We start from the raw sequence: 27,439 nt of genomic DNA on the forward strand, positions 1-27,439 counted from the left end.
TTTGAAGCCATAAATCTCTGGTACTTTATTATGGCAGCCCCAGGAAACTAATACAACATCCATTTAAAGGGTTTTTTTACAAACTGTTTCAAATATTAGCAAAATGGTAAATATACACTTCCCTAAGTTTTGTTTTGTTTTGTTTTTAAGACTATTTTATGAGATATCTGTTGTCTTCTTTCTTCTTTCCAGGTGCCCAGGCCCTACTATATACTTTTCAGGACCAAGAGAATTATGAGTTTCTCTTTAAAGCCTAAGTTCAGAGCATTGCCTTGCCTCCTTACACCCTACCCAGAGAGGAGGCAACTAGTTTGGATCACATTAAAGCCTACAGTAGCATGGCCTTCTGTTTTGACTACCAGCGGGATAAAAATTACAAAAAAAAAAAAAAAAAAAAAAGAAGAAGAAGAATATAGTAACCTGTTTTATGCAAAGCAGGTCTTTTGTCCAGAAAGAGAAAACCTTCCTTCAGACCAGTTATCTGTTTTGGGGTCTGTTCAAGAACACATGCAGCATTCCCACTGCAGTCCAGGCCCTTATCAGATTTTACTTATTCTAGTTAAATCAGTTTATGACACACAAACTATTACTTAAGGACAATTTCTTCCATTTTCCATGTAACTATAGGTGTTTTTCCAATCACCAAAAGTTACTTGGTTCACTTATTTAAAATATTCCATTTTATATTTTAAGAGAAGTAACTTTATATTTTAAGGCCATTTTAAAATTTTTCTAAATTTTTTAAATGGCAATATTACTTAACTATCAGACAGGCCTATGACTACAATTCTCCACCTAACTAACCAGAGCACCAATCATTCCATTCCTCCACAGGAGAAACTGTCTAGACCTGCATGAACACTTCTTAATCAAGCCCTAATTGTCAAGCAGTACAATATATTTAATATAATGAAAGATTATCAGCAGTAACAGCAAAAGGGAGGGTGCTGGGTTACAGCAGGCTTGGAGCCCTGTCCCACTGGGAAGATTGTAATTACCATGCCAAATAGCAGGGCCAAGGTCTCAAAATCAATCCACTCCACCACATGGGTCAGGCTGGGTCTCTGCAATCAAAGCACATATTTCCTAATTAATGTTGGACATTATCCTCCTGGTGATAAGTTGTTTAAAAAAATGTTCTATTCTTTATGGCAAGCCCATTCATTGGGCCATAGTCAAAAATCATACCACCCCCTTGCCTTTGAAATTAGAGTATATTATCAAGGAACACCACTTGTGACTGAAGGCATAACAATGTCAAGCCTATGCATTTAGTTATAAGAAAAACAAATTTCTTAAATCCTGTCCCTGGGAACTCCATGAACTGCAACCTGAATTGCAGGATTGATCCCTGAGGTTAGTGAGGTCCCCATATATCTTCCTTGGTGTTGGACCATGAGGCCAGGTTGGCAATAACTGAAAGACACACATGTCCTACTCATCAGTTGTCCATCCACACTCACTTTTTCTTCTAACAGCCCTGCAGAGTAGGGAAGCCTGGAGTCATGGGGAAATGGGAACATGGAGTGTGAAGCAAGGGCACTTCGAGATTCTAGTTGTTGGGAAAGATTGCACTGTGGCTCAGGGAGCTACCCACAGCACAGGCTGTGTGCTACATTAATGTTTTCTAAATTAAATAACTAATACTATACTACTACTACAGAGTTAATAGAAATAACAGTGGCTTATGTGTAAGCTCTAGGACTCTGGGACATTTTACCCTTAGAGTCAGTATTTGTTTATACCAACTCTAGGCTAGAAAAATTAAATAAATAAATAAATAAATAAATAACCATAGCTCCACGTAGTTTTTTAAACCAGTTATTATTCTTTGGTTGACTGAAGAGCCTGTAGTAGTGTTTTGCAGAACCCTCCTTTAGATTCTATAGAGTTGTTTTCAATCCAGTTCTGTGTGCTGCTCCTCAAACAATGGCAGGCCTCCATCTCCAATGGGTGCTTGGCCTCTCCTGCCTCCCTGCATTCATTTCTATATTCTTGCCAGAAAAGCCACACACAGACATTGATGGGGTGCCATAAACCCCCAAACACACATCTCTAGGGCCTTCCTGGTATCTGCAAGACAGAACCCCAACCTCACCATTTCTCACTTCTGCTCCAGGCAGGATGGCCCGCTCCAGTTCCCAAGGGCTGACAGCATCCAGAGTCAACTCTAAAACCACTCTGCTATACAGCCCGGGGCAAATGAGTGATCATGATGAGCCTTTCCTCAACATGAGGAATAAAAAAAATGTGTTTGCAATAAAGTCAAATGAAAAATACTCATCAATGTTGAAAGGTTTGTTAGTTCATACTTCTAGCATGGTTCCTGAGGGATAAATGTGGAAATAGTATATAAAAGAATGAAAATAATCTGCTAACACTTAGTTCCTGGACTGTCTTCGAATTTTATACTCTATCAAGTGGCAAGCTGTTGGTTCAAAATGTTGCAACTTACATCTCCTATCACCGCTAGTGCTGCTAATGCCGCAAGGGAACCCAACATGGCTGCCAGGGTTCTGTGAACAATCTGGAAAGGAAAATAGGAAATTATTTCATTCTGGTCCACAGGGGTTTAAAATGCACAAAAGCCTATATTGCTATTTGTATCCATTAATGTCAGCCATTCTGTACCATTATCTATTGACAAAATAAATAAATCATGGGTCTTGCTGTTTCAGAGCCTGGACACCCCAGAGACACACAAAAATAGCACCAGTCTGCCTTTTAAAGAAAGCTAATTCATTTCCTGAATAATTAGATGACCCAGAAGTAGAAGCAGAAGGCTAAAGTATGGTCTATAAGGAAGTATGCTGTTAATTGTCATTAATTATTTACCATACATCCCTAGGCAACTAGACCATTAGTTCCACAACATAAATCAATTCTGCCCAATTGCTGAGACTGTTATTAAACCAAAGGCATATAATCAAATGTTTAATCTAATTGAGACTTCAGTGTTATCACTGAATCATGAAAGTACTTTTTCTATTTAATTATAATTCAAATGAACATGAAATTTCTGAGACAAAATATGAAGGCAAAGATGCAGAGAAATTGGAATCCTCCAACATTGCTGGTGGGAATGTAAAATAGTGCAGCCATTATAGAAAAGTTTGGCAGTTTCTTAAAAAGTTAAATAATAAATTACCAGATGACCAGAAATTCCACTCCTAGGAATTTACTCAAGAGAAATGAAAAAATGTATGTCCAATTAAATTAATTAAATGAGGCCATTAAACAGAAGTGGTTCCAACACCTTGGCAGCCTACATTAAGGAAACCAAAATCTAAGCCTATAATAAATACCTCAAGGCTAAGAAATAAAAATCTAAGGACAACTCATCATAAACAGCCAACTAGACATCCCAAATATGGCAAACACTTAAGCTATAGCTAATCAAATCATTTCTTTGCTGTTTCCCCCTTTTCCCTGTATAAGTCTTTCCCATAACTCCTGTCGGTAGAGCACTCCTAAGCACTCCCAGTTTGGCAATGCCCAATTCAAACTTATTTTGGTCAAATAAACTCTTAGAAATTTACTATACCTTGATTTATCTTTGAATAATTCACATAAAGCATAAATGTTCATAGCAACATTATTAAAAATAGACAAAAACTGAAAACATTCCAAATGTCTATCCATGGTAAGTGGATAAAGAAAAAGTAGTATATGTTACAACATGGAACAATTGATACATGCCATGTTAAGAATGAATTGGGTAAATCTGAGGGGGAGACAAAGCATGAAAGACTGTGGACTCTGAGAAACAAACTGAGGTTATGAAGGAGAGGGTGGGGGGGATGGGTGAGCCCGGTGGTGGGTATTAAGAAGGGCATGTATTGCATGGAGCACTGGGTGTGGTGGATAAACAATGAATCTTGGAACACTGAAAAAATTAAAATAAAATGAAAATCGACCCAAAATGCATAATGCACAGTGAGAGAAATAAAACACAAAAGACTGCATATTGTATCATTCCATTTATATGAACTATCCAGAAAAGATTAATTTAGAGAGAGACAAAAAGATTGGGGTTGCCTAAGGCTGGAGGTAACACTAGAGACTGATTGCAAATGGGCCCAGGATGTCTTTATGGGGTGATGGAACATTTTAAAACTGTATCATGCTAACGGTTGCTGCTGTGGTCTGAACGTTTATGTCCTCCCAAAACTCATATGTTGAAATTCTAATTCCTAAAATGATGATATTAGAAGTTGGGCTTTTGGGAAGTCATGAGGTCATGAGGGCAGATTCCTCATGAATGGATTATAAAAGATAATAAAAGTGCCATTACAAAAGAGGATCCAGAGAGATCTCTTGCTTCTTCCACCATGTGAGGATACAATGAAAAGTCTGCAACCCAGGAGAGTCCCCTCACCTGACTCCTCATCTTGATCTTGCCTTCCATTCTCCAGAACTGTGAAATAAATGTCTGTCATTTATAAGCCAGCCAGTTTGTGGCATTTTGCTATAGCAGGCCTAAGAAATGAGTACTGAAAAGTGGGGACACTCCTATAATACCTAAAAAATGTGGAAGCAGCTTTGGAACTGGGTAATGGGTAGAGGGTGGAAGAGTATGGAAGGGCACACCAGGAAAAGCCTACATTGCTACTAACAGACCATTAAAAGCAATTTTGGTGAGCACTCAGAAAAGAAAGCCCCTCAGAGAAGCCTCAGTCTTCATAGAGAATACGTAAGTGATCATGAAGAAAATGTTGGTGGAAATATCAGTAAAGACCATTCTGAGGAGGTCTCAGACAGAATGAGGAACATGTTTTTGGACAATGGAGACAAGGTTGTCCTTGTTATAAAGTGGCAAAGGACTTGGTTGAATTGTGTTTGTATCCTAGTTTGTGCAAGGTAGAACCTGTAAGGAAAGAAATTGGCTAACTGGCTAAGGAGTTTTCTAAGCAAAAAGATGAAAAAGCTGCCTGGTTACTCTTCAGTGCTTGAAGTAAAATGAGAGAAGTGAGAAATGACTTAAAGATGGAACTGTTAATCAGAAAAGAAAGAGCACATGCATCCAAATGTTCATGCAGCAATGTCCACAATAGCCAAACAGGGGAAGGACCCAAGATGCCTTTTAACAGACGAATGGATGAAGGAGATATGGTCCATATATACAAGGGAATATTACTCAACCATCAGAAAGGATGAATGCTCACTATTCATTGACATGGATGGAAGTGGAAGGGATTATGCTAAGTGAAATAAGTCAAGCAAAGACAATTATCATATGGTTTCATTCATTTGTGGAATATAAGGGATTAGCACAGACGACATTAGGGGAAGAATGGGAAAACTGAAAGGAGGTAGGAATGATTAGAGGAGGAGATAAACCATAAGAGACTATGGACTCTGGGAAACAACCTGAGGGTTTCAGAGTGGAAGGTAATGGGAGGATGGGGTGGCCTGGTGATGGTACTAAGGAGGGCATGTGTTTTAATCAGCACTGAGTATTACACACAAATAATGAATCATGGAACACTAACAAAACTAATGAGGTACTGTATGGTGATTAACATAACAATAAAAATGTAAATTTAACATATAAAAAAACCTAAGATTTACTTTGGAAAATAAGACCTCTAGTAAAGATAACCCTTCCCTTCTCACCACAAAAGATAAATAAATAAATAAATAAATAAGAAGTTGAACTTTGAAATTTGTAATTTTCAGGCTATCCAAACTGAAAAAAATGAGAAAGTTTATTTAGGAATGAGCACAAAGGGCATGGCCAAATTTGGTAGGATTATCAGTTTGGATCTGACATCTCAACAGAAGCTAGGAGCTATTCAACAAGACAAGGCAGAGAATAGTCAGCCATCTAAACAGAAGCCAAGACACATCCAACACTGTGAAAGAACAGCCCAGAAAACATTTCAGAGATTATCAGTGTTGCCCCTCCCATTTTAGACCCAGAGTACAAGGGCCTATATTGCCATGTAGGATTTCAAAGGGTGGGCCAGTGGTGCTTGGCAATTCTTCACATTGTGGGCTCCAGTGGATCTGGTGTACTCAGTAATGAACAGGGTCATGGCTATCTCCACCTAGATTTTGAAGAATGGAAACCCTGGAGCCTCAGTTTTGGACCCAGGCATAGGATCACCAAGAGCACAAGATCACAGCAGAAAGACCCTGCTAAGGCAAACCCAGAACAGCTGTAGACCAACAGAACCACAAGCCTTTGGTTCCAGACATCAGAATGGGGTGTGCCCAGCAAAGTCATGGGGGCAGGGTTACCCAAAGCAGAAGGCAGAACCCTTACTGGTTTTAGATTTTCTGAGGGACCTATCAATCCTTTCTTCTTTCCTGTATCTGCCTTCTGGAATGGGGATATCTATCCTATGCCTGTTCAACCATTGCATTTTGGAAGCACATAACATGTTTGAGTTCACAGACTCAACATCTTTGGTTCAAAGCTGGGAGAAATTTGTTTCCAGATATACATTGACTGTCATCCAAATCTGATTTAGATGCTATTTAGATGACACTTTGGACTTTAGACTTTTAAGTTAATGCTAGAATGAGTTAGGACTTACAGGATTATTGAAATGGAATGAATTTTGTCTATACTGCCTAGAGCAATCTATACTTTTAATGCCATTCCGATCAAAACTCCACCAGTATTTTTCAAAGAGCTAGAGAAAATAATCCTAAAATTTGTATGGAATCAGAAGAGACCCAAAATTGCTACGGAAATGTTGAAAAACAAAAATAAAACTGGCAGCATCACGTTACCTGATTTCAAGCTTTACTACAAAGCTGTGATCACCAAGACAGCATGGTACTGGCATAAAAACAGACACATAGACCAGTAGAACAGAGTAGAGAGCCCAGATATGGCCCCTCAACTCTATGGTCAAACAATCTTCAACAAAACAGGAAAAAATATACAGTGGAAAAAAGACAGTCTCTTCAATAAATGGTGCTGGGAAAATTGGAAGCTATATGTAGAAGAATGAATTTTGCATTTAAGAAGAACATGAATTTTGAGAATCCAGGAGTAGAATTAATTCTACTAATTCCAGGAGTCTGAATTAATTCTACTAATTCCAGGAGTCTGAATGTTTCTGTGTCCCCAAAGCTGTGAGAAATAAATTTATTGATGATGAGGCACCCAATCAGTGGTATTGCATTATAGCAGCCCAAATAGACTTAGATAGGTGCTAAGGGCTGGTGAACACAGCAGGGAGCACTTCTGCCCTCAGTACAGATGGACACTCAGGGCCTTGAGATATGGAAGGGAGCACTTCTACCCACCTGTCAGGGATTCCTGAGGTAAGAACCACACCATCCCCTCACAGGACACCTGAAGGAGGCTGCTGCCTCCAAAATGAAATGCAAATGAGCCTGCTTCTTATTCACATAACACCAAGGCACCATGTCCAGGCAGTGACAGACAACTGTGCTCAGGGAATGACCAGGAAACTAAAGCCAACCATGCTCCCTCACAGAGTTCATGATCCACAGGGAACTAAACACAACCATTGGTCTGCACCTCAGAACAAGCTGGAGGGAAAACCGAGGGCAGATGTTTCTCCCACAGAGTCCAGAAGGGGCATTAGGGCTAGAAACAATGAGATTTCCCAGCACATCTCTGAGAATAGCTAAAATAAAAAGTAGAAACAACACCAAATGCTCGTGAGGATGCAGAGACTGGCTCACTCACATGTTGAGTGAGGAGTGTTGGTAGGAATGAAAATGGTCCAAAAAACTAAACATGCAACTACCTTATAACCCATCAATTCCATCCCACACATTTTATTCTAGGGAAATGAAAACCCATGTTCACACAAACCCTGTACATGAATAATCATAGCAGCTTTATTTGTAACTGCCCAAAACTAGAAATAAGCCAGATGTCCTTCAAGAGGTGAGTGGTTAAACATCTACATCATGGTGAAAAGGTACAAACCACTGATAGAAGCAACATTCTTGAAATGATAAAATTACAGAAATAGTGGGCAGATTAGTAATTGTCAGTGGGAAAGGGATTATAAGGAATGGAAGGAATTGGATGTGGATATAAAAGGGCATTAAAAGTATAGATTGCTAAAAAAAAAAAAGGGGGGGGGCAACATGAGGGGTCCTTGGCAGGAATGGAGATATCCTGTATCTTGAATGGCTACGTTAATATCCTGGTTGTGATTTTCTACTATAGTTTTATAAAGAGGAACTGAATATGCTAGACCCATAATATGCCACTTTGGCATATTGATTTTTTTTAACATCTTAATTTTATTTTATTTTTTTCAGTGTCCTAAGACTCATTGTTTATTCACCGCACCTAGTGCTCCATGCAATACGTGTCCTCCTTAATATTATTTGAGAAACAGCTGTTACAAAAAGGACTCTCTAAACATTTTTTGTCCCCCTGAAAAGAAAAAATAAATAAACATCCTATGTGAAAGGTATTTTCCCTATACCAGGAGAATAGATGCCATCCTCATCACCAGAAATAGGGAATTCAGGGCTGAGAAGGCTATGTAAACAAGACGTGTTACTTCACTGACTTACTACCCAAACTCAAACTCTTTTCTCTTTAATTCTTCAAAAATGTATTATTTTCTTGTCTAAAATATGTAAAAGATGGCTACTTTGCTTATTTCTTTGAGTCTCATATTTGGAGGGGGGCTCCTATATATAAAAAATTGGTTTGTATTCTCCTAGTAATCTACCTTCTGTCAACTTAATTAGCAAACTGTGATATAATGATGATAAAAAATATATCTTTTGTTATTTGGATGACCAACAATTTTTTCTCAGATATATCTAATCTTCATCCACAGTTCTTGAAAACATTTCAGAGCTATAAAAGTGAAATGAGATTAAAGAGTGCACTAGTGTTGATGAGCACCAGGTGTTATACAGAACTGTTGAATCACTAAATTGTACACCTGAAACTAATATGACACTATATGTCAACTAGAAGTTAAATAAAAACTTTTTTAAAAAAAGGAGTCCACATGTCATGATGAGCACCAGGTGTTATATAGGAGTGTTGGATCACTATATTGTACACCAAAATTAATATTACACTGTATGTTAACTAACTGGAATTTAAATTGAACATTTAAATAAGTAAATATAAATAAATTAATAAATAAATAATAAAATCGGTGTCTTATTAGTGACAGTGATTTTTGGACCCCACTCAAGGGCAGGAAGATCAACCATGTGACTAGAGGATTAAAACTGCTAGTTTCACTCCCCAAACTCCAGAGAGGATAGAGGGGATGAATCAGTCAATAGCCAATGACTTATTTAATCATGACTATATAATTAAACCTCCATAAAAATCCAAAGGATAGCTTTTGGTCCTTGTTTTCAGAGAGCTTCCATGCTTGGGGAACCAGAATACTTTCACATGCCATCAAGCTGGGACCCAAGCTCCATGAGATCAGAAGCTCTTTTCTTGGACACCTTGCCTTGTGTATCTCTTCACATTCTTTGCACTGGTAGATATAAGTAAGTGTTTCCCTGAGTTTCGTGAGCCACTCCAGCAAATTAATCAGACCTAAGGAGGAAGTTGTTGGAACCTCGAATTTGTTGCCAGTTGGTCAGAAGCCTGGGGCTTATGATTGGTTTCTGAAGTTGGGAGAGGACACTGAATGCTTAACCTGTGGAATCTGATTTTATCACTGCGTAGATAGTGTCATAATTGAGTTAAGTTCTCAGACACCAGTAGGGTGTCTGACAATTGCTTAGTGTTGGTAGGGACTCCCATGCTAGAATTGACTCTGAGAACCCTGAAAGATTAGCCAAAGAATGTAGGCTAGAAAAAAGGGAAATGTCTCCCATCTCCACAGTTACAAAACATTACCCTCAGGGGAAAGTGGATAAAGAGTACAGGGAATCACTGTATTTCTTTCAACTCTATGTGAATAGGCAGCTATGTAAAAATTAAAACTTTAATTTTAAAAAAAGGCCTACTTCTCTCCTCCAAGACACTGCTAAACTTAAAACAAGAAGAGAATGTAGGATCCTGTTCAGCATACCACTTACAATAAAAAAGCAAAAAAAAAATTTTTTTAAGAAAAAGAACATATGGGGTCAAATCAGATGACCCCAAGGATCCTTTTCATTCCAGAATTCCATGGCAATATCTTCCTAAATTTGGAAAGCTGAAATTAATGCCTTTGAAATATAAGAAGCTTTCACAACAAAATGCCCACTTTAATTGAAAAATAACAACAGTGTTGGTGGAAATGCAAGTTGGTGCAGCCTCTTTGGAGAACAGTGTGGAGATTCCTCAAGAAATTAAAAATAGAGCTTCCCTATGACCCTGCCATTGCACTCCTGGGTATTTACCCCAAAGACACAGATGTCGTGAAAAGAAGGGCCATCTGTACCCCGATATTTATAGCAGCAATGGCCACGGTCGCCAAACTGTGGAAAGAACCAAGATGCCCTTCAACGGATGAATGGATAAGGAAGATGTGGTCCATATACACTATGGAGTATTATGCCTCCATCAGAAAGGATGAATACCCAACTTTTGTAGCAACATGGACGGGACTGGAAGAGCTTATGCTGAGTGAAATAAGTCAAGCAGAGAGAGTCAATTATCATATGGTTTTACTTATTTGTGGAGCGTAACAAATAGCATGGAGGACAAGGGGCATTAGAGAGGAGAAGGGAATTTGGGTAAATTGGAAGGGGAGCTGAATCACGAGAGACTATGGACTCTGAAAAACAATCTGAGGGGTTTGAAGTGGTGGGGGGGTGGGAGGCTGGGGTACCAGGTGGTGAGTATTATAGAGGGCACGGCTTGCATGGAGCACTGGGTGTGGTGAAAAAATAATGAATAATGATTTTCTGAAAATAAATAAATTGGAAAAAAAATAATAACAACAGTGCACTGCTCACTGCTCGAAGCACTGAGGACTCAGCAATAAAGAGACAGGAATGCCGTGGCTGTGTGGAGCCCACTCCTTGTAAACAAGAAATGAGTGTTTGGTAAACAGAGTGAGTGAGGTCCTGGGCCAAAGGGGCCTTAAAGTATGTCACAGTCAGAACACAGGACACCCAGAGAAGGTGGGGAGAGTCAGCTCTGAATAGGTATCAGGGGCTTCAGTGTCAGGGACAGAAGGGAAGGAGAGGTGGGGCCAGAGTCAGGGTCAGCAATTGGGCCATGGTCAGAAGAGATTTAGATTTAATTTCATATTTCTCATTCAAAACAAACCAACTACTTGCCAAAATAAGTTGCATGTATTTCCTGCTTTGTATGTGTGTATATGAGAATAAAGAACAGTGAGAAAGAATTATAGGAAAATGTTGCAGATCAAAAAACTTTAAGACAGCATGGAGCCTTGAGTGAGCTCTAAGCAACCTGAGTGTATGTTAATTTCCCCTGTTTTTGTTTAATCCAATGAGGCAGGTTGCCAAGAAGCAAAGCTCTTTTCCTTCTCACCACGGTTCCAAGGCAGGTTACATTTGTCTTATTTTCTCTATTTTTGAAAAGTATTACATAGAACATTTTTCTAATTGGTCAAAAATAGTTTTTAATACACTTTACATGAAAATCTTTGAAAGCTTCATGAAAGATAATAAAGCACAGTACAAATTTCATGACGTCTGTACATAAATGCATTCTGTTCAGAGGTTTCAAATCATTTTAGAAACAGCTTTCATGAACAACAATGTATCTATATATTTTGCCTGCTATGTGTGCTATATTACAGAAACATAAAATTAAGTTCAAAAACTACATTGAAATGCAACTTTTCTCAAAGTGCTCACAGAGATCACTTTTATGTGAAGCAATACCTTTTTAACTATTATTTTTACAAATAACACAGGCAAAATTGTTTCAAAATGTCAATAAACTATTCTGGGCAATGCAGATTCCAACTAATCGCAGAGCCTCTGGTAATATAGACAACCACTTTCAATGTATTATGAAGTAGATTGCACAGGTGATGATAGACTTGCACTTTAACTGCATTCCTTATGATCTCATTAAGGGCTTAAATCAGTTATATTCAGTTATATAAGTTATTCTATTACATTAAAAAATACTACATATTCTGTTATTATGACAATGTAGTCTTATACTAGTGCAAGAAGGAAGAAAAGAGGAAGGAGAAGAATGAGAAGATAAAATAGAGGGAGGTAGGAGGGGGGAAAGAGAGAGAGAGAAAGTGACACTATCAAACTACACCACAGTGATTCAGGTCTTCATCAGAACAAGTGTTTTGGAACCTAAACATTATCCTCACTTTGAATCACCTTTCTCTGTCTTCTGCCCCACCCTGTCCTCAGACTAACCACTTTGGGCTGGAATGATCAGGCACTCGGAACAAGCCATGACCTCTCACCCTGCACCCCACTTGACAGGCTCCCTTCTCATTAGCAGCACTTTCAGCCAATGCTCTACTGAGTCTCACATGACACAGAAGATGGATGGAACATTAAGTGTGTTCCAAAGATCTTGAGTTCCCTGACGTGTTGATAATCTTAGCTCAACAGAAGACCTAGTGGGCCAACAGGCATGGGAGATGCTGGTTAAACATAGATTCACATATGCCTCTCTACAATGTTTCCAAAACCATAATTACTACTGGGATTCTCTTCTCAATATGCATCCAGAAGAAAGAGATGAAAGAACATGCACCCTGGGAGGGACCACAGGCTATCTGGGAGTCAGTACCCAGCCCCACTAATCCACTGAGGCCACACAAGCAGGCATGACAAATGCTGATCTGAGCAGAGCTTCAGATGTACTGTGCAGACAAGAGTCCTCTCATCAAGTCCCAGCAGAGCAGAAAGCAGTGGGTTGTAAGTCACTGGGGTGTTTGAGTGAGCACATCAAATGTGCTCAGAAAATGTTGACTAATTTGGAAATGGGTCCAGAAGTAGGACACTACAGATATAAAAAACCTAAAGTACATAGCAAGGCTTTCAAGGCTGGGAAGTAGTCCATAAAAGACTTGACATCAAATGTGATAGAAAATGGCAACTCAATTTATTTGGTAGAAAATCTTTAATAAGAGGTAAGATGCCAAAAATGTACAGATGAGCTTGGAGGTTTGGGTACATGGCTGAGGCAGCTGCTAAAACACAGAAGCTGTGAGGTATGAGGTTAATGCTGGAACAAGAGGTTGTGTGGTGTGAGGTGGATGATGGAAAAGGGGACTATGAGGTAAGAGGTGGGTGCTGGAACATGGAGTTGTAAGGTGTGATGGGGATGTGAGGTGGATGCTGGAACACTGGGCTGTGAAGTGTGAGGTGGATGCTGGAATATGGGGCTGTGAGGGGGCGCCTGGGTGGCTCAGTGGGTTAAGCCACTGCCTTCGGCTCAGGTCATGATCTCAGAGTCCTGGGATCGAGTCCCGCATCGGGCTCTCTGCTCAGCAGGGAGCTTGCTTTCCTCTCTCTCTCTCTGCCTGCCTCTCTGCCTACTTGTGATTTCTCTCTGTCAAATAAATAAATAAAATCTTTAAAAAAAAATATGGGGCTGTGAGGTGAGAGGTGGATGCTAGAACATGGGGCTATGAGGTGTGAGGTGGTGCTGGAGCATGGAGATGTGTGAGGTGTGTGCTGGAACATGGGGGCTGTGAAGTGTGAGGTGGATGCTGGAATATGGGGCTGTGAGGAAAGAGTTGGGTGCTGGAACATGGGGTTGTGAGGTATGATGGGGGATGTGAGGTGGATGCTAGAACATGGGGCTGTGAGGTGAGAGATGGTGCTGGAACATGGAGGGGTGTGAGGTGGATGCTGGAACATCCTTATGATCTCATTAAGGGCTTAATGAGATCATGCTGGAACATTGGGGGTGTGAAATGTGAAGTGGATGCTGGAACATGAGTTGTGAGGTGTGAGGTAGAAGGTGGAATGGGCTTTTAGGCAATACCCACTGAGTAGGTTCCCTGTAGGCCTGTGGGTTTCCTCACAGTGCCCTCCCAGAGTGAAAGGTGGGTTGTATGTCATCCCCATCTCACAGTGGTTCACAATGTGAATGAAAGGGAATTTGCACTCAAAGTTTATAGCTCTTGGATTGGACCAGGAGGCTGGAAAAGGTGAGAACTTTAGGGCATCTTGGGAGAAGTATATTTGGGTGCAGAGGTAAACATTTTGGCTGGTGGGTGAACTGGGTTGGATTGTATTATATGCTCCTAATCATCACCCCTGACCCCAGGCCATTACCCTACTTTGTCAGATAGCATGTGATCTGATGGGAGCAATCTACTACCTAGCACCCTGCCTCCAATACTTAGTTTTTTCTGCCCTTAATGTGTATGTTGTCAGTCCTGGCTGCTTGTTCTTGCTGATATCTTACCATTATTGTTATGTATATGGTATATTCCGTTTGCAAGGCCCATCATGCACTATGTGACCCAAGGAGAATGTATATGTACAAATCATATATTTTCTCTTTAGGTGTTACCCAAATAGTACCAAGTTAATTTTCTGGCATGGCTTATGTACCACAAAATTATAGATCCTCGAGCTTAAAGGCACCTCAAGATGTCATCTGGTATAGTTTTCAAGCATATAAAACATACTGACTCTGACCTAGAACTAAAGTTCCACAACTGCAGGCTGTGAACATGTAGTCATATGAAGGTCAACCAAATCACCAATTGATCCTGTGTTGCCTAGGAAGACAGGTTGAGTTTCTCCTCAAAAAGGAAAATAAGAATAATTGTGTTACTGAATTTTCAGTGCTAAGTTCATAAGGTATAAATTCCTATTGCATATTGCAAATATTTCTGCTAAGAAACTACATAAGCTTGGCTACCACAGTAAAAGAAAACATGTCATTTGTTAACTCTTCTAGCCTTGGAGAACCACAAAAGGTGGCCACAACTCCCCAAATACATTTAGAGAATTAGGATGTTACCAAAAACTTTTTTTCATGTGTCTATATCTTAAAGGTTGAAATAAAGAAATATCTTAAAGGTTGAAATAAAGATTAGAAAAACACATTGTTTGAAGTTTCCCACAACTTCCTTGCAACATTTTCCAAAATGAGTGGTCTCTGGCCACACATCATCAAATGGACATTGTTTCCAGGGCAGGATGAAAATACCATATTAGGTATGTCTACTTTCTTTTTCACAACTCTCCAAGAAGCCAGGTATACATGGGTGGTCTCTACTGTTTCCACCACCTTCCCATACTGTCTTCTTGCCTTGGAGGATAAGCAATGCTACAGAGTTGCTCTGGAATCAGAAATGCCAACACAGCCCAAGTGGGGTATGACCTGTTCTGCCTCAGATATGCATGAACACACCTGACCTGGGGATTTTTGTTTAGCAACATACAGTCACCTGCAAAACTGTGAGACTAAGGTGGGAACACAGTGCTTGATCTTGAAAAGAAAGCGGGTTTACTGAATTTTGTGTGAAGTGTCCATGATGTTCAAACCTCAAAAGCAGTGATGGGACTGACCTAAGTGAGGTGGCAGCCCCCCAAACAAGGAGCAACAAGGTGGGTCTCAATGACTCCAGCTATATGCATGCTTCAGGCACAACTATCTGCCTGTTCTGCACATGGGAGACTCTGGAAAGGAGGAAAAGTCATGAGGGCATCAGGTGACATGGGGGATGGGTGGCAAGAAGAGCAGACACCCTCATTGTTAGGGCCACCCAATTCTATGAGGATGGTGCTATCACCCTGAGGAGCTCTGAATTTACACGTCCTTCCTGGCTCATTCTGGCCCAGGTGCACTAGGTAAGGCCCACAGGACCCAGGCCACCACCACCTCCACCCCACCCTGCTCAGCAAGCACACCCCCTTCCATTCTTTTCAGAATTTCTTAAGCAAACTTCAAGCAGAGAAAGTCAATTATCATATGGTTTCACTTACTTGTGAAGCATAAGGAATAACATGGAGGACATTAGGAGAAGGAAATAAAAAGCGAATTGGGGGAAATCGGAGGGGAGATGAAGCATGAGAGACTGTGGACTCTGAGAAACAAACTGAGGGTTTTGGAGGGGATTGGGGAGCAAGGTTAGGTGAGCCTGGTGCTGGGTATTAAGGAGGGCACATATTGCATAGAGCACTGGGTGTGGTGCATAAACAATGAATCTTGGAACACTGGAAAAACAAAATTAAATTAAATTAAAATTTTAAAAGTTAAAAGAAAGAAAGAAAAGGTTCACATGGACATTTGAGAAAAACATGTGTGAGCTTGGAGTAGACTCTAGAACAGTAATGGATGCTGGAAATTCCCTCTGATGGCAGTGCCAGTACTTAAGAACCCAGTGCTTCCCCAAGGCACAACACCAGCTCGGCAAGAGCCATTATATTCTCTCTACTTAAGAGAGAACCAGACTCGACAGGCTCTGACACTGAAGTTCAATTGCACCATTCCTTCCAGTAGGGGCCTGATTGTCCTACACTTTCAGTTGGCCTCTTAATGTTTGTACAGCTACAGTGCATGGGGCCAGCAGGCCTCTTCCCACTGTGGTCCCTCAGTAACCCAGGCTGCCTCCCCACACACCATCACTAAGGCAAGAAGAAGGGGGAGTTGCTCTGCTGATAACCCAACAACCAGGCATAAGGCAAGACTACATCTTACCTCAGAGGGGAGGGTGGTCATCCCACCATGCACTGAAGGACCAGGGTACCTTCACATCATGGGACAAAAGGATGAAGGCCAACCACCTATATAAAATGGCCACATCCTCTTCCTAAGAGACAAGGGAGGGTGGGAAGAAGACCCACCTGGCAGGCAGTGCCACCAGTAACAATATCAAAACAAACATAGATGAAAGCCTGGCCCTGGCCCAGCAGGGGTGCTGTTATGACCTGAGCTATAAGGAAACACAGAAATATAATTCAGTAGAACCAGGAAAACAACACATGAACAAAATGAGGAATTTAACAAATGGATAATAAATCATAAAAAATAACCAAACAAATTCTGGAGCTGAAGAATTTAATGAATGAAATGAAAAATGCAACAGAGAACATCAGCAGCAGGGTAGATCAAGTGGAAGATAAAATAAATGATCTAGACAACAGAAACTTTGAAACAACCCAAACAGAGTAGAACACAGAGAAAAGAATGAAAAAAGAGCAAAGAAAACCTACATGATCTATGAAACTCCACCAAACATTCAAATAGAATAATTGGGGCTCCTGAAGAAGAAAGAGAAGGGGGGAAGAAAGTTTATCTGAATAAATAGCTGAGCCAAACCTGGAGAGAGATTTGGACATCTCAATGCAAAAGAACCTCTCCAGGATACATTATAATGTACAAGGTATAATGTGTAATGTACAATATAATGAAAATTCAAAGATTAAAGAAAATTTTAAAAGCTGTGAGAGAAAAAAAAGATTGTAACCATAAAGGACCTCCCTTTGGCTTTCAGAGGATCTCTCAACAGAAACACTGCAGGCCAGGAGAGAGTATAATGACATATTCGAAGTGTTAAAAGATATGATAGAGAAACAAAAGCCAAAACAAAAGCTGAAGGAGTTCACCACTATTAGACCTGCCTTGCAAAAAAATGCTAAATATAGTTCTTCAATAATAACAAAAAACAATCTGATTTTATACACAACTAATGAATGATTGAACACTACATCAAAAACCAATAGTGTACTATATGTTGCCTAATTGAATATTTTTTAAAAAAACCTGATTTTAAAATGGGCAGAGGAGCTGAATAGACATCTTTTCAAAGACATACAAATGGCCAAAAAGCACATGGAAAAGGATGTTCAACGTCACTAATCATCTAGGAAATGCAAATCAAAAACCACCTTACACCTTTTAGGGAACCCTTGTGCACTCTTGGTGGGACGGTAAATTGGTTCATCCACTATGGAAAATAGTATGAAAGATCCATAAAAAATAAAAATAGAACTCTTACAGGATCCAGCAATTCCCCTTATGAGTATATATCCAAAATAAATAAAAATAAGAGTGGAGAGGGGCACCTGGGTGGCTCAGTGGGTTAAGCCTCTGCCTTCGGCTCAGGTCATGATCCCAGGGTACTGGGATCAAGCCACACATCAGGCGCTCTGCTCAGCAGGGAGCCTGCTTCCCCCCTCTCTCTCTGCCTGCCTCTCTGCCTACTTGTGACCTCTGTCTGTCAAATAAATAAACAAAATCTTTAAAAAAAAATAAGAGTGGAGGGAGCAAGATGGCAGAGGAGTAGCAGACTGAATTATCGTTAGGTCCCAGAGTTCACCTAGATAGTGATCAAACCATTCCAAACACCTACAAACTCAACAGGAGATAGAAAAGAAGAGCAGAAACTCTAGGAACAGAAAATTGACCACCTTCTGGAAGGTAGGATGTGTGGAGAAGTGAATCTGAACCCATGGGAAGAGAGACCATGGTGGGAGGGGCCAGCTTCTGGCCAGTGGAGAAGCAGCAGAGAACAAAATCAGAACGTTTAGAAGTCTGCTTCACTGAGGGACATCACTCCAGAGGCTAAGCGGGGGTAGAGGTCTCATGGGGACATTGTGGTCTCAGGACCTGCAGGGTCACAGAAAGACCAGGGGTGTACGTGCAGTAGAGTTGCCAAGTATCAGAGCAGGGAAACTGGCTACAGAGATGGAGATGAGAAATGCGCACTCTCAGCTCGTGGTTACCTTAAACCATGATCCACAGTCAGGCCACTGCAATTCGATCAAGGACCCCAAAAGTGGCAGATCCAGAGAGACCCCCTCCTTCCTCCTTTGGGAGGAGAGGCACAGGAGCTCACAGCAGGAATCTGCTGAGTTCGGAGTCTCCAAACAGGGCTGTAAGCCAGAGATAGAAATGCTCAGTCACAGGTCAGGTGAGCTCAGAGTGCAGTTGGAAACCAGGGAGATAGAAGGGATTGAATGCTTCTCTCTAAGAGCACACAGAGGAGTGGGGCCTCAAGCTCTTGGCTCCTCTGGGCTGAAGATTCAGAGGCTCCCACTTTCATCCCCATCCTCCAAAGCTCTACAGAAAGTGTTCAGGGAACAAAAGCTACCAAGAGTGAACCTGAGCAGATTACTTAGCCTAGCCTCTGGCAAGGGTGGTGCAATTCTGCCTCCACAAGGACATTTGAGAATCACTGCAACAGGCCTCTCACCCAGATTAGCAAGAACATCCAGTCAAGACCAAGTTCATCGATCAAGGAGAAATGCACAACTCCAGAGCTAGGGGAAAGCAATGTATAGAATTCATGGCTTGTGGGTATTATAGAGGGCATGTCTTGCATGGAGCACTGGGTGTGGTGAAAAAATAATGAATACTGTTTTTCTGAAAATAAATAAATTGGAAAAAAAAGAATTCATGGCTTTTCCCCCATGATCCTTTAGTCTTGCAAAGTTAAATTCTTTTTCTTATTCTATTTTTAAAATGTTTTCTCTTTCCTCTTAAAACATTTTTTAAAATGTTTTAAATAAATAAATTGGGGGAAAAAAACATTTTTTAGCTATTTTATCTTAACAATACTTTTTTTTAAAAAATCTCTTTAAATTCTCATTGTTATAGTCATATTTTATCCCTTCATTGTATTTAACCTTATTTTTGTATACATGTAGGGTTTATTTTTCTTTAAAATTTTGGGATACAATCTCTTCTAATGGATCAAAATATACCCTAAATCTAGCACAAGACTTTGTTCTAGTCTCCAGCTTGATCACATTCTCTCCTCTGTTTTTTTTTAATTTTTCTAACCAACTGATCTTATCAATTCCTTTTTTAGAATCTTTTTTAAATTTTCATCTTTACAGTCATATTCCATCCTTTCATCTTGTTTACCCTCATATTTGTATAAACATAAGGTTTTCTTTTTTTTAAATTTTGGGAGGTAGTTTCATCTAAGAGACCAGAATACACCCAAAATCAAGTGTGTGTCTCTGTTCTATTCATCAGTATAATATATATTTATTTTTCTTTTTTTTATTCCCCTCCCTTTCTTCTCCCCCCAGTTATGGGTGTCTTCTGATTTGGCTAGTGTATATTTTTCTGGGATCTTTGCCACACTTTTAATATTTTATTCTTTCATTTATATGTTCTTATCTGGATAAAATGACAAGGCAGAAAAACTCACAAAAAAAAAGAACAAGAGGCAGTACCAATGGTTAGGGACCCTAATCAATATGCACATTGGTAATATGTCAGAACTAGAGTTCAGAATGATGTTTGCCAAGGGGCTAGCTGGCCTCGAAAAAGACATAGAAGATATTAGGAAATCCCTTTCTGGAGAAATAAAAGAACTAAAATCTAACAAAGCTGAAATTTAAAAAAAAAAACTAGTAATGAAATGCAATAAAAAATGGAGGCTCTTACTGCTAGGATAAATGAGGCAGAAGAGAGACGTGTGATAAAGAAGACCAAATGATGGACATAAACCTGAGCAAGAGAAAAACAACTAATGGACATGAAGGGAGAATTCAAGACATAAGTGATACCATAAGATGAAACAATATGAGAATAATTAGGATCCCAGAAGAAGAAAGAGAGAGAGGGGCAGAAGTTACATTGGAGCAAATTATAGTAGAGAATTTCCCTAAGGGAACAAGCATCAAAATCCAGGAGATACAGAGAACTCCCTTCAAAATCAAAAATGGGTCCACACTCCGTCAACTATTAGTAAAACTACAAGTCTTACTGACAAAGAGAAAATCACAAAGGCCAGCTCTGGACAAGAAGTCTGTAACATACAATAGTAAAAATATTACACTGGCAGGAGACATACACACAAAGACCTGGCAGTCCAGAAAGAACTGGCATGATATATTCAGAGCACTAAACAAGAAAAATATGCAGGCAAGAATACTGAATCCAGCTAGGTTGTCATTAAAAATAGAAGGAGTTTATTTTGGCTTTTGTTTCCTTTGCCTTTGGAGACATATCTTGAAAGAAGTTGATGTGGCTGATATCAAAGAGATTACTGCCTATGTTCTCCTCTAGGATTCTGATGGATTCCTGTCTCACATTGAGGACTTTTATGCATTTTGAGTTTATCTTTGCGTACAGTGTAAGACAATGGTCGAGTTTCATCCTTCTACATATAGCTGTCCAGTTTTCCCAGCACCATTTATTGAAGAGACTGTCTTTTTTCCACTGTATATTTTTTCCTGCTTTGTTGAAGATTATTTGACCATAGAGTTGAGGGACCATATCTGGGCTCTCTACTCTGTTCCACTGGTCTATGTGTCTGTTTTTATGCCAGTACCATGCTGTCTTGGTGATCACAGCTTTGTAGTAAAGCTTGAAATCAGGTAACATGATGCAGCCAGTTTCATTTTTGTTTTTCAACATTTCCTTAGCGATTCGGGGTCTCTTCTGATTCCATACAAATTTTTGGATTATTTGCTCCAGCTTCTTTAAGAATACTGGTGGAATTTTGATTGGAATAGCATTAAAAGTATAGATTGCTCTAGGCAGTATGGACATTTTAACAATGTTTATTCTTTCAATCCAAGAGCATGGAATGGTCTTCCATCTTTTTGTGTCTTCTTCCATTTCTTTCATGAGTGTTCTGTAGTTACTCGAGTACAGATCCTTTACCTCTTTGGTTAGGTTTATTCCCTTCTCCAAAGAAGACATACAAATGGCTATCAGACACATGAAAAAAATGTTCATCATCACTAGCCATCAGGGAGATTCAAATTAAAACCACATTGAGATATCACCTTACACCAGTTAGAATGGCCAAAATTAGCAAGACAGGAAACAACATGTGTTGGAGGAGATGTGGAGAAAGGGGAACTCTCTTACATTGCCAGTGGGAATGCAAGTTGGTACAGCTTCTTTGGAGAACAGTGAGGAGATTCCTCAAGAAATTAAAAATAGAGCTTCCCTATGACCCTGCCATTGCACTCCTGGGTATTTACCCCAAAGACACAGATGTCGTGAAAAGAAGGGCCATCTGTACCCCAATGTTTATAGCAGCAATGGCCACGGTCGCCAAACTATGGAAAGAACCAAGATGCCCTTCAACGGATGAATGGATAAGGAAGATGTGGTCCATATACACTATGGAGTATTATGCCTCCATCAGAGAGGATGAATACCCAACTTTTGTAGCAACATGGACGGGACTGGAAGAGATTATGCTGAGTGAAATAAGTCAAGCAGAGAGAGTCAATTATCATATCATTTCATTTATTTGTGGAGCATAACAAATAGCATGGTGGGCATGGGGAGTTAGAAGAAGGGAGTTAGGGGAAATTGGAAGGGGAGGTGAACCATGAGAGACTATGGACTCTGAAAAACAATCTGAGGGGTTTGAAGTGGCGGGGGGGGTGGGAGGTTGGGGTGCCAGGTGGTGGGTATTATAGAGGGCACAGATTGCATGGAGCACTGGGTGTGGTGAAAAAATAATGAATGCTGTTTTTCTGAAAATAAATAAATTGGAAAAAAAAAAGATAAATTAGCCAGAAAAAAAAAAAAAAGATTCCAGGACAAACCAAAATTAAAAGAATTTGCAAACACCAAACCAGCCCTATAGGAAATATTGAAAGGAGTCCCCTAAGCAAAGAGAAAGCCTAAAAGTAGTAGACCAGAAAGGAATAAAGACAATACAGAGTAACAGTCACCTTACAGGCAATACAATGGTACTAAATTCAAATTCATGTCTTTCAATAGTTACCCTGAATGTAAAAGAAATGTCCCAATCAAAAGACACAGGGGATCAGAATGGATAAAAAAATACAAAACCCATCCATATGCTCTCTACAAGAAACTCATTCTAGACCCAAAGACAACTCCAGATTTAAAGGAAGAGGGTGGAAAACAATTTACCATGCTAATGGACATCAAGAGAAAGCTGGGGTTGCAATCCTTATATCATATCAATTAGATTTTAAGCCAAAGACTATAATAAGAGGTGAGGAAGGACACTATATCATACGCTAAGGGTCTGTCCAACAAGAAGATATCACAATTTTAAATATCTATGCCCCTAACATGGGAGCAACCAATTATATAAACCAGTTAATAACAAAATCAAAGAAACACATTGAAAATAATACAATAATAATAGGGCATTTTAACACCCTTTCAATGAAATGGACAGATCATCTAAGCAAAAGATCAACAAGGAAATAAAGGCCTTAAATGACACATTGGACCAGATGGATATCACAGATATATTCAAACATTCCATCCCAAAGCAACAGAATACACATTCCTCTCTAGTGCACATGGAACATTCTCCAGAATAGATCACATCCTGGGTCACGAATCAGGTCTCAACTGGTACGAACATATTGGGATCATTCCCTGCATATTTTCAGACAACAATGCTCTGAAGCTAGAACTCAATCACAAGAAGAAAGTTGGAAAGAACTCAAATACATTGAGGCTATAGAGCATCCTACTAAAGAATAAATGGGTCAACCAGGAAATTAAAGAATTGAAAAAACTCACAGAAACAAATGAAAATAAAACACAACTGTTCAAAATCTTTGGGATACAGCAAAGGCAGTCCTCAGTGGAAAGTACATGGCAATACAAGCCTTTCTCAAGAAACAAAAAAGGTCTCAAGTACACAGCCTAACCCTACACCTATAGGAGCTTGAGAAAGAACAGCAAAGAAAGCCTAAACCCATCAGGAAAAGAGAAAAAATAAAGATCAGAGCAGAAATCAATGAAATAGAAACCAAATGAACAAAAAAACAAATCAACAAAACTAGGAGTTGGTTCTTTGAAAGAATTAATAAAATTGATAAGAGAAAGGACCCTGATAAATGAAATCATGAATGAAAGAAGAGAGATCACAACCAACTCCAAAGAAATACAAACAATTGTAAGAACATATTATGAGCAACTATATGTCAGCAAATTTGACAATCTGGAAGAAATGGATGACTTCCTAGAGACATATGAACTACCACAACTGAACCAGGAATAAATAGAAAACCTAAACAGACCCATACCAGTAAGGAGATTGAAACAGTCATCAAAAATCTCCCAACAAAGAAGAGTCCAGGGCCAGATGGCTTCCCAGGGGAATTCTACCAAACATTTAAAGAAGAATTAATTCCTATTCTCCTGAAACTGTCCCAAAAAATAGAAATGGAAAGAAAACTTCCAAATTCATTTTATGAGTCCAGCATTATCTGGACCCAAAACCAGACAAATACCCCTCAAACAGGAGAATCACAGACCAATATCTTTGATAAACACAGATGCAAAAATTCTCACCAAAATACTAGCCAATAGGATTCAACAGTACATTAAAAGAATTATTCACCACAATCCAGTGGGATTTATTCCTGGGCTGCAATGTTGGTTCAACATCTGCATATGAGTCAATATGATACAATACATTATTAAATGAAAGAACAAGAACCATATGATAATCTCAATAGATGCTAAAAAATCATTTGACAAAGTACAGCATCCTTTCTTGATCAAAACTCTTCAAAGTATAGGGATAGAGGGCACGTACCTCAATATCATCAAAGTCAAACTATGAAAAACCCACAGCAAATATCATTCTTAGTGGGGAAAAACTGAGGGCTTTTCCCCTAAGGTCAGGAACATGACAGGGATGTCCACTATCACCACTGTTATTCAACATAGTATGAGAAGTCCTAGCCTCAGCAATCAGACAACAAAAAGAAATAAAAGGCATCCAAATGGGCAAAGTCGTCGTCAAACTCTCACTCTTTGTAGGATACTTTATGTGGAAAACCCAAAAGACTCCATTCTAAAACTGCTAGAGTTCATATGGGAATTCAGTAAAGTGTCGGGATATAAAATGAATGCACAGAAATCAGTTGCATTTCTACACACCAAGAGCAAGATAGAAAAAAGAGAAATTAAGAACTCAATCCCATTTATAATACCACCCTAAACCATAAGAAACCTAGGAATAAACCTAACCAAAGAGGCAAAGAATCTATATTCAGAAAATTATAAAGTACACATGAAAGAAATTGAGGAAGACACAAAGAAATGGAAAAACGTTCCATGCTCATGGATTGGAAGAACAAATATTGTGAAAATGTCTATGTTACCTAAAGTAATCCACACATTTAATGCATTCCCTATAAAAATATATAAAAATATCAATTTTTTAAAGAAATGGAACAAATAAACCTGAAATTTATATGGAACCAGAAAAGACCCCAAATATCCAGAGGAATGTTGAAAAAGAAAGCCAAAGTTGGTGGCATCACAATTCCAGACTTCACACTCTATTACAAAGCTGTCATCAAGTCAGTATGGTACGGGCACAAAAACAGATACATAGATCAATGGAACAGAATAGAGAGACCACAGATAGACCCTAGACCTTATGGTCAACTAATCTTCGACAAAGCAGAAAAAATAAACAGTGGAAAAAAGACAGTCTCTTCAATAAATGGTGCTGGGAAAACTGGACAGCTATATGTAGAAGAATGAAACTCAACCATTCTCTTACACCGTACACAAAGATCAACTCAAAATGGATAAAAGACCTCAACGTGAGACAGGAATCCATCAGAATCTTAGAGGAGAACATAGGCAGAAATCTCTTTGATATCAGCCACAGCAACTTCTTTCAAGATACGTCTCCAAAGGCAAAGGAAACAAAAGCGAAAATAAACTTCTGGGACTTCATCAAAATCAAAAGCTTCTGCACAGCAAAGGAAACAGTCAAAAAAACAAAGAGGCAACCCACGGAATGGGAGAAGATATTTGCAAATGACAGTACAGACAAAGGTTGATATCCAGGATCTATAATGAACTCCTCAATCTCAACCCACATGAAACAGACAAACACATCAAAAAATGGGCAGAAGATATGAACAGACACTTCTCCAATCAAGACATACAAATGGCTATCAGACACATGAAAAAATGCTCATCATCATTAGCCCTCAGGGAGATTCAAATTAAAACCACATTGAGATATCACCTTACACCAGTTAGAATGGCCAAAATTAACAAAACGGGAAACAACATGTGTTGGAGAGGATGTGGAGAAAGGGGAGCCCTCTTACACTGTTGGTGGGAATGCAAGTTGGTGCAGCCTCTTTGGAGAACAGTGTGGAGATTCCTCAAGAAATTAAAAATAGAGCTTCCCTACGACCCTGCCATTGCACTCCTGGGTATTTACCCCAAAGACACAGATGTCGTGAAAAGAAGGGCCATCTGTACCCCAATGTTTATAGCAGCAATGGCCACGGTCGCCAAACTATGGAAAGAACCAAGATGCCCTTCAATGGATGAATGGATAAGGAAGATGTGGTCCATATACACTATGGAGTATTATGCCTCCATCAGAAAGGACGAACACCCAACTTTTGTAGCAACATGGACGGGACTGGAAGAGATTATGCTGAGTGAAATAAGTCAAGCAGAGAGAGTCAATTATCATATGGTTTCACTTATTTGTGGAGCATAACAAAAAGCATGGAGGACATGGGGAGTTAGAGAGAAGGGGGTTGGGGTAAATTGGAAGGGGAGCTGAATCATGAGAGACTATGGACTCTGAAAAACAATCTGAGGGGTTTGAAGTGGCGGGGGGGTGGGAGGTTGGGGTACCAGGTCGTGGGTATTATAGAGGGCACAGATTGCATGGAGCACTGGGTGTGGTGAAAAAATAATGATACTGTTATGCTGAAAATAAATAAATGAAAAAAAAAAAAAGAATGTCCAATGGGGGGGAAAAAAGTCTATTCAACAAATGGCGTTGGGAAAATTGAACAGCCGCATGCAGAATGAAACTGGACCACTTCCTTACACCACGCACAAAAATAGACTCAAAATGGATGAAGGACCTCAATGTGAGAAAGGAATCCATCAAAGTCCTTAAGGAGAACACAGGTAGCAACCTCTTCGATCTCAGCCATAGCAACTTCTTCCTAGAAACATCGCCAAAGGCAAGGAATGCAAGGGCAAAAATGAACTATCGGGACTTCAGCAAGAACAGAAGCTTTTGCACAGCAAAGGAAACAGTCAACAAAACCAAAAGACAACTGACAAAATGGAAGAAGATATTCGCAAATGACATATTAGATAGAGGGTTAGTATCTAAAATCTATAGAAAACTTATCAAACTCAGCACCCAAAGAACAAATAATCCAATCAAGAAATGGGCAGAAAACATGAACAGACATTTCTACAAAGAAGACATCCAGATGGCCAATAGACACATGAAAAATTGCTCCACATCACTCAGCATCAAAGAAATACAAATCAAAACCACAATGAGATACTACCTCACATCAGTCAGAATGGCTAAAATAAACAAGTCAGGAAATGACAGATGTTGCCAAGGATATGGAAAAAGGGGAACCCTCCTACACTATTGGTGGGAATGCAAGTTGGTGCAGCCACTCTGGAAAACAGCATGGAGGTTCCTCAAAAAGTTGAAAATAGAGCTACCCTAGGAGCCAGCAATCACACTACTGGGTATTTACCCTAAAGATACAAATGTAGGGATCCAAAGGGGCACGTGCACCTGAATGTTTATAGCAGCAGTGTCCACAACAGCCAAACTATGGAAGAACCTAGATATCCAACAACAAATGAATGGATAAAGAAGATGTGGGG

General features: G+C 39.6%; 1 protein-coding gene across 1 annotated transcript in view; it reads right to left on the reverse strand.

Moving 5' to 3' along the window:
• The window catches only part of OCA2 (OCA2 melanosomal transmembrane protein), a 442,782-nt gene that overhangs the window by 292,494 nt on the left and 122,849 nt on the right, over positions 1-27,439 (reverse strand). The window contains exons 10-11 of the mRNA XM_044230697.1: positions 2,456-2,527; positions 999-1,064 (exon numbers count right to left, since the gene is read on the reverse strand). Coding sequence (XP_044086632.1) covers positions 999-1,064; positions 2,456-2,527 — 138 coding nt within the window. The remainder of the gene's footprint in view (positions 1-998; positions 1,065-2,455; positions 2,528-27,439) is intronic.

The sequence above is a fragment of the Neovison vison genome, chromosome 13 (genome assembly GCF_020171115.1).
Source record: "Neovison vison isolate M4711 chromosome 13, ASM_NN_V1, whole genome shotgun sequence".
Lineage (NCBI taxonomy): Eukaryota > Metazoa > Chordata > Mammalia > Carnivora > Mustelidae > Neogale > Neogale vison.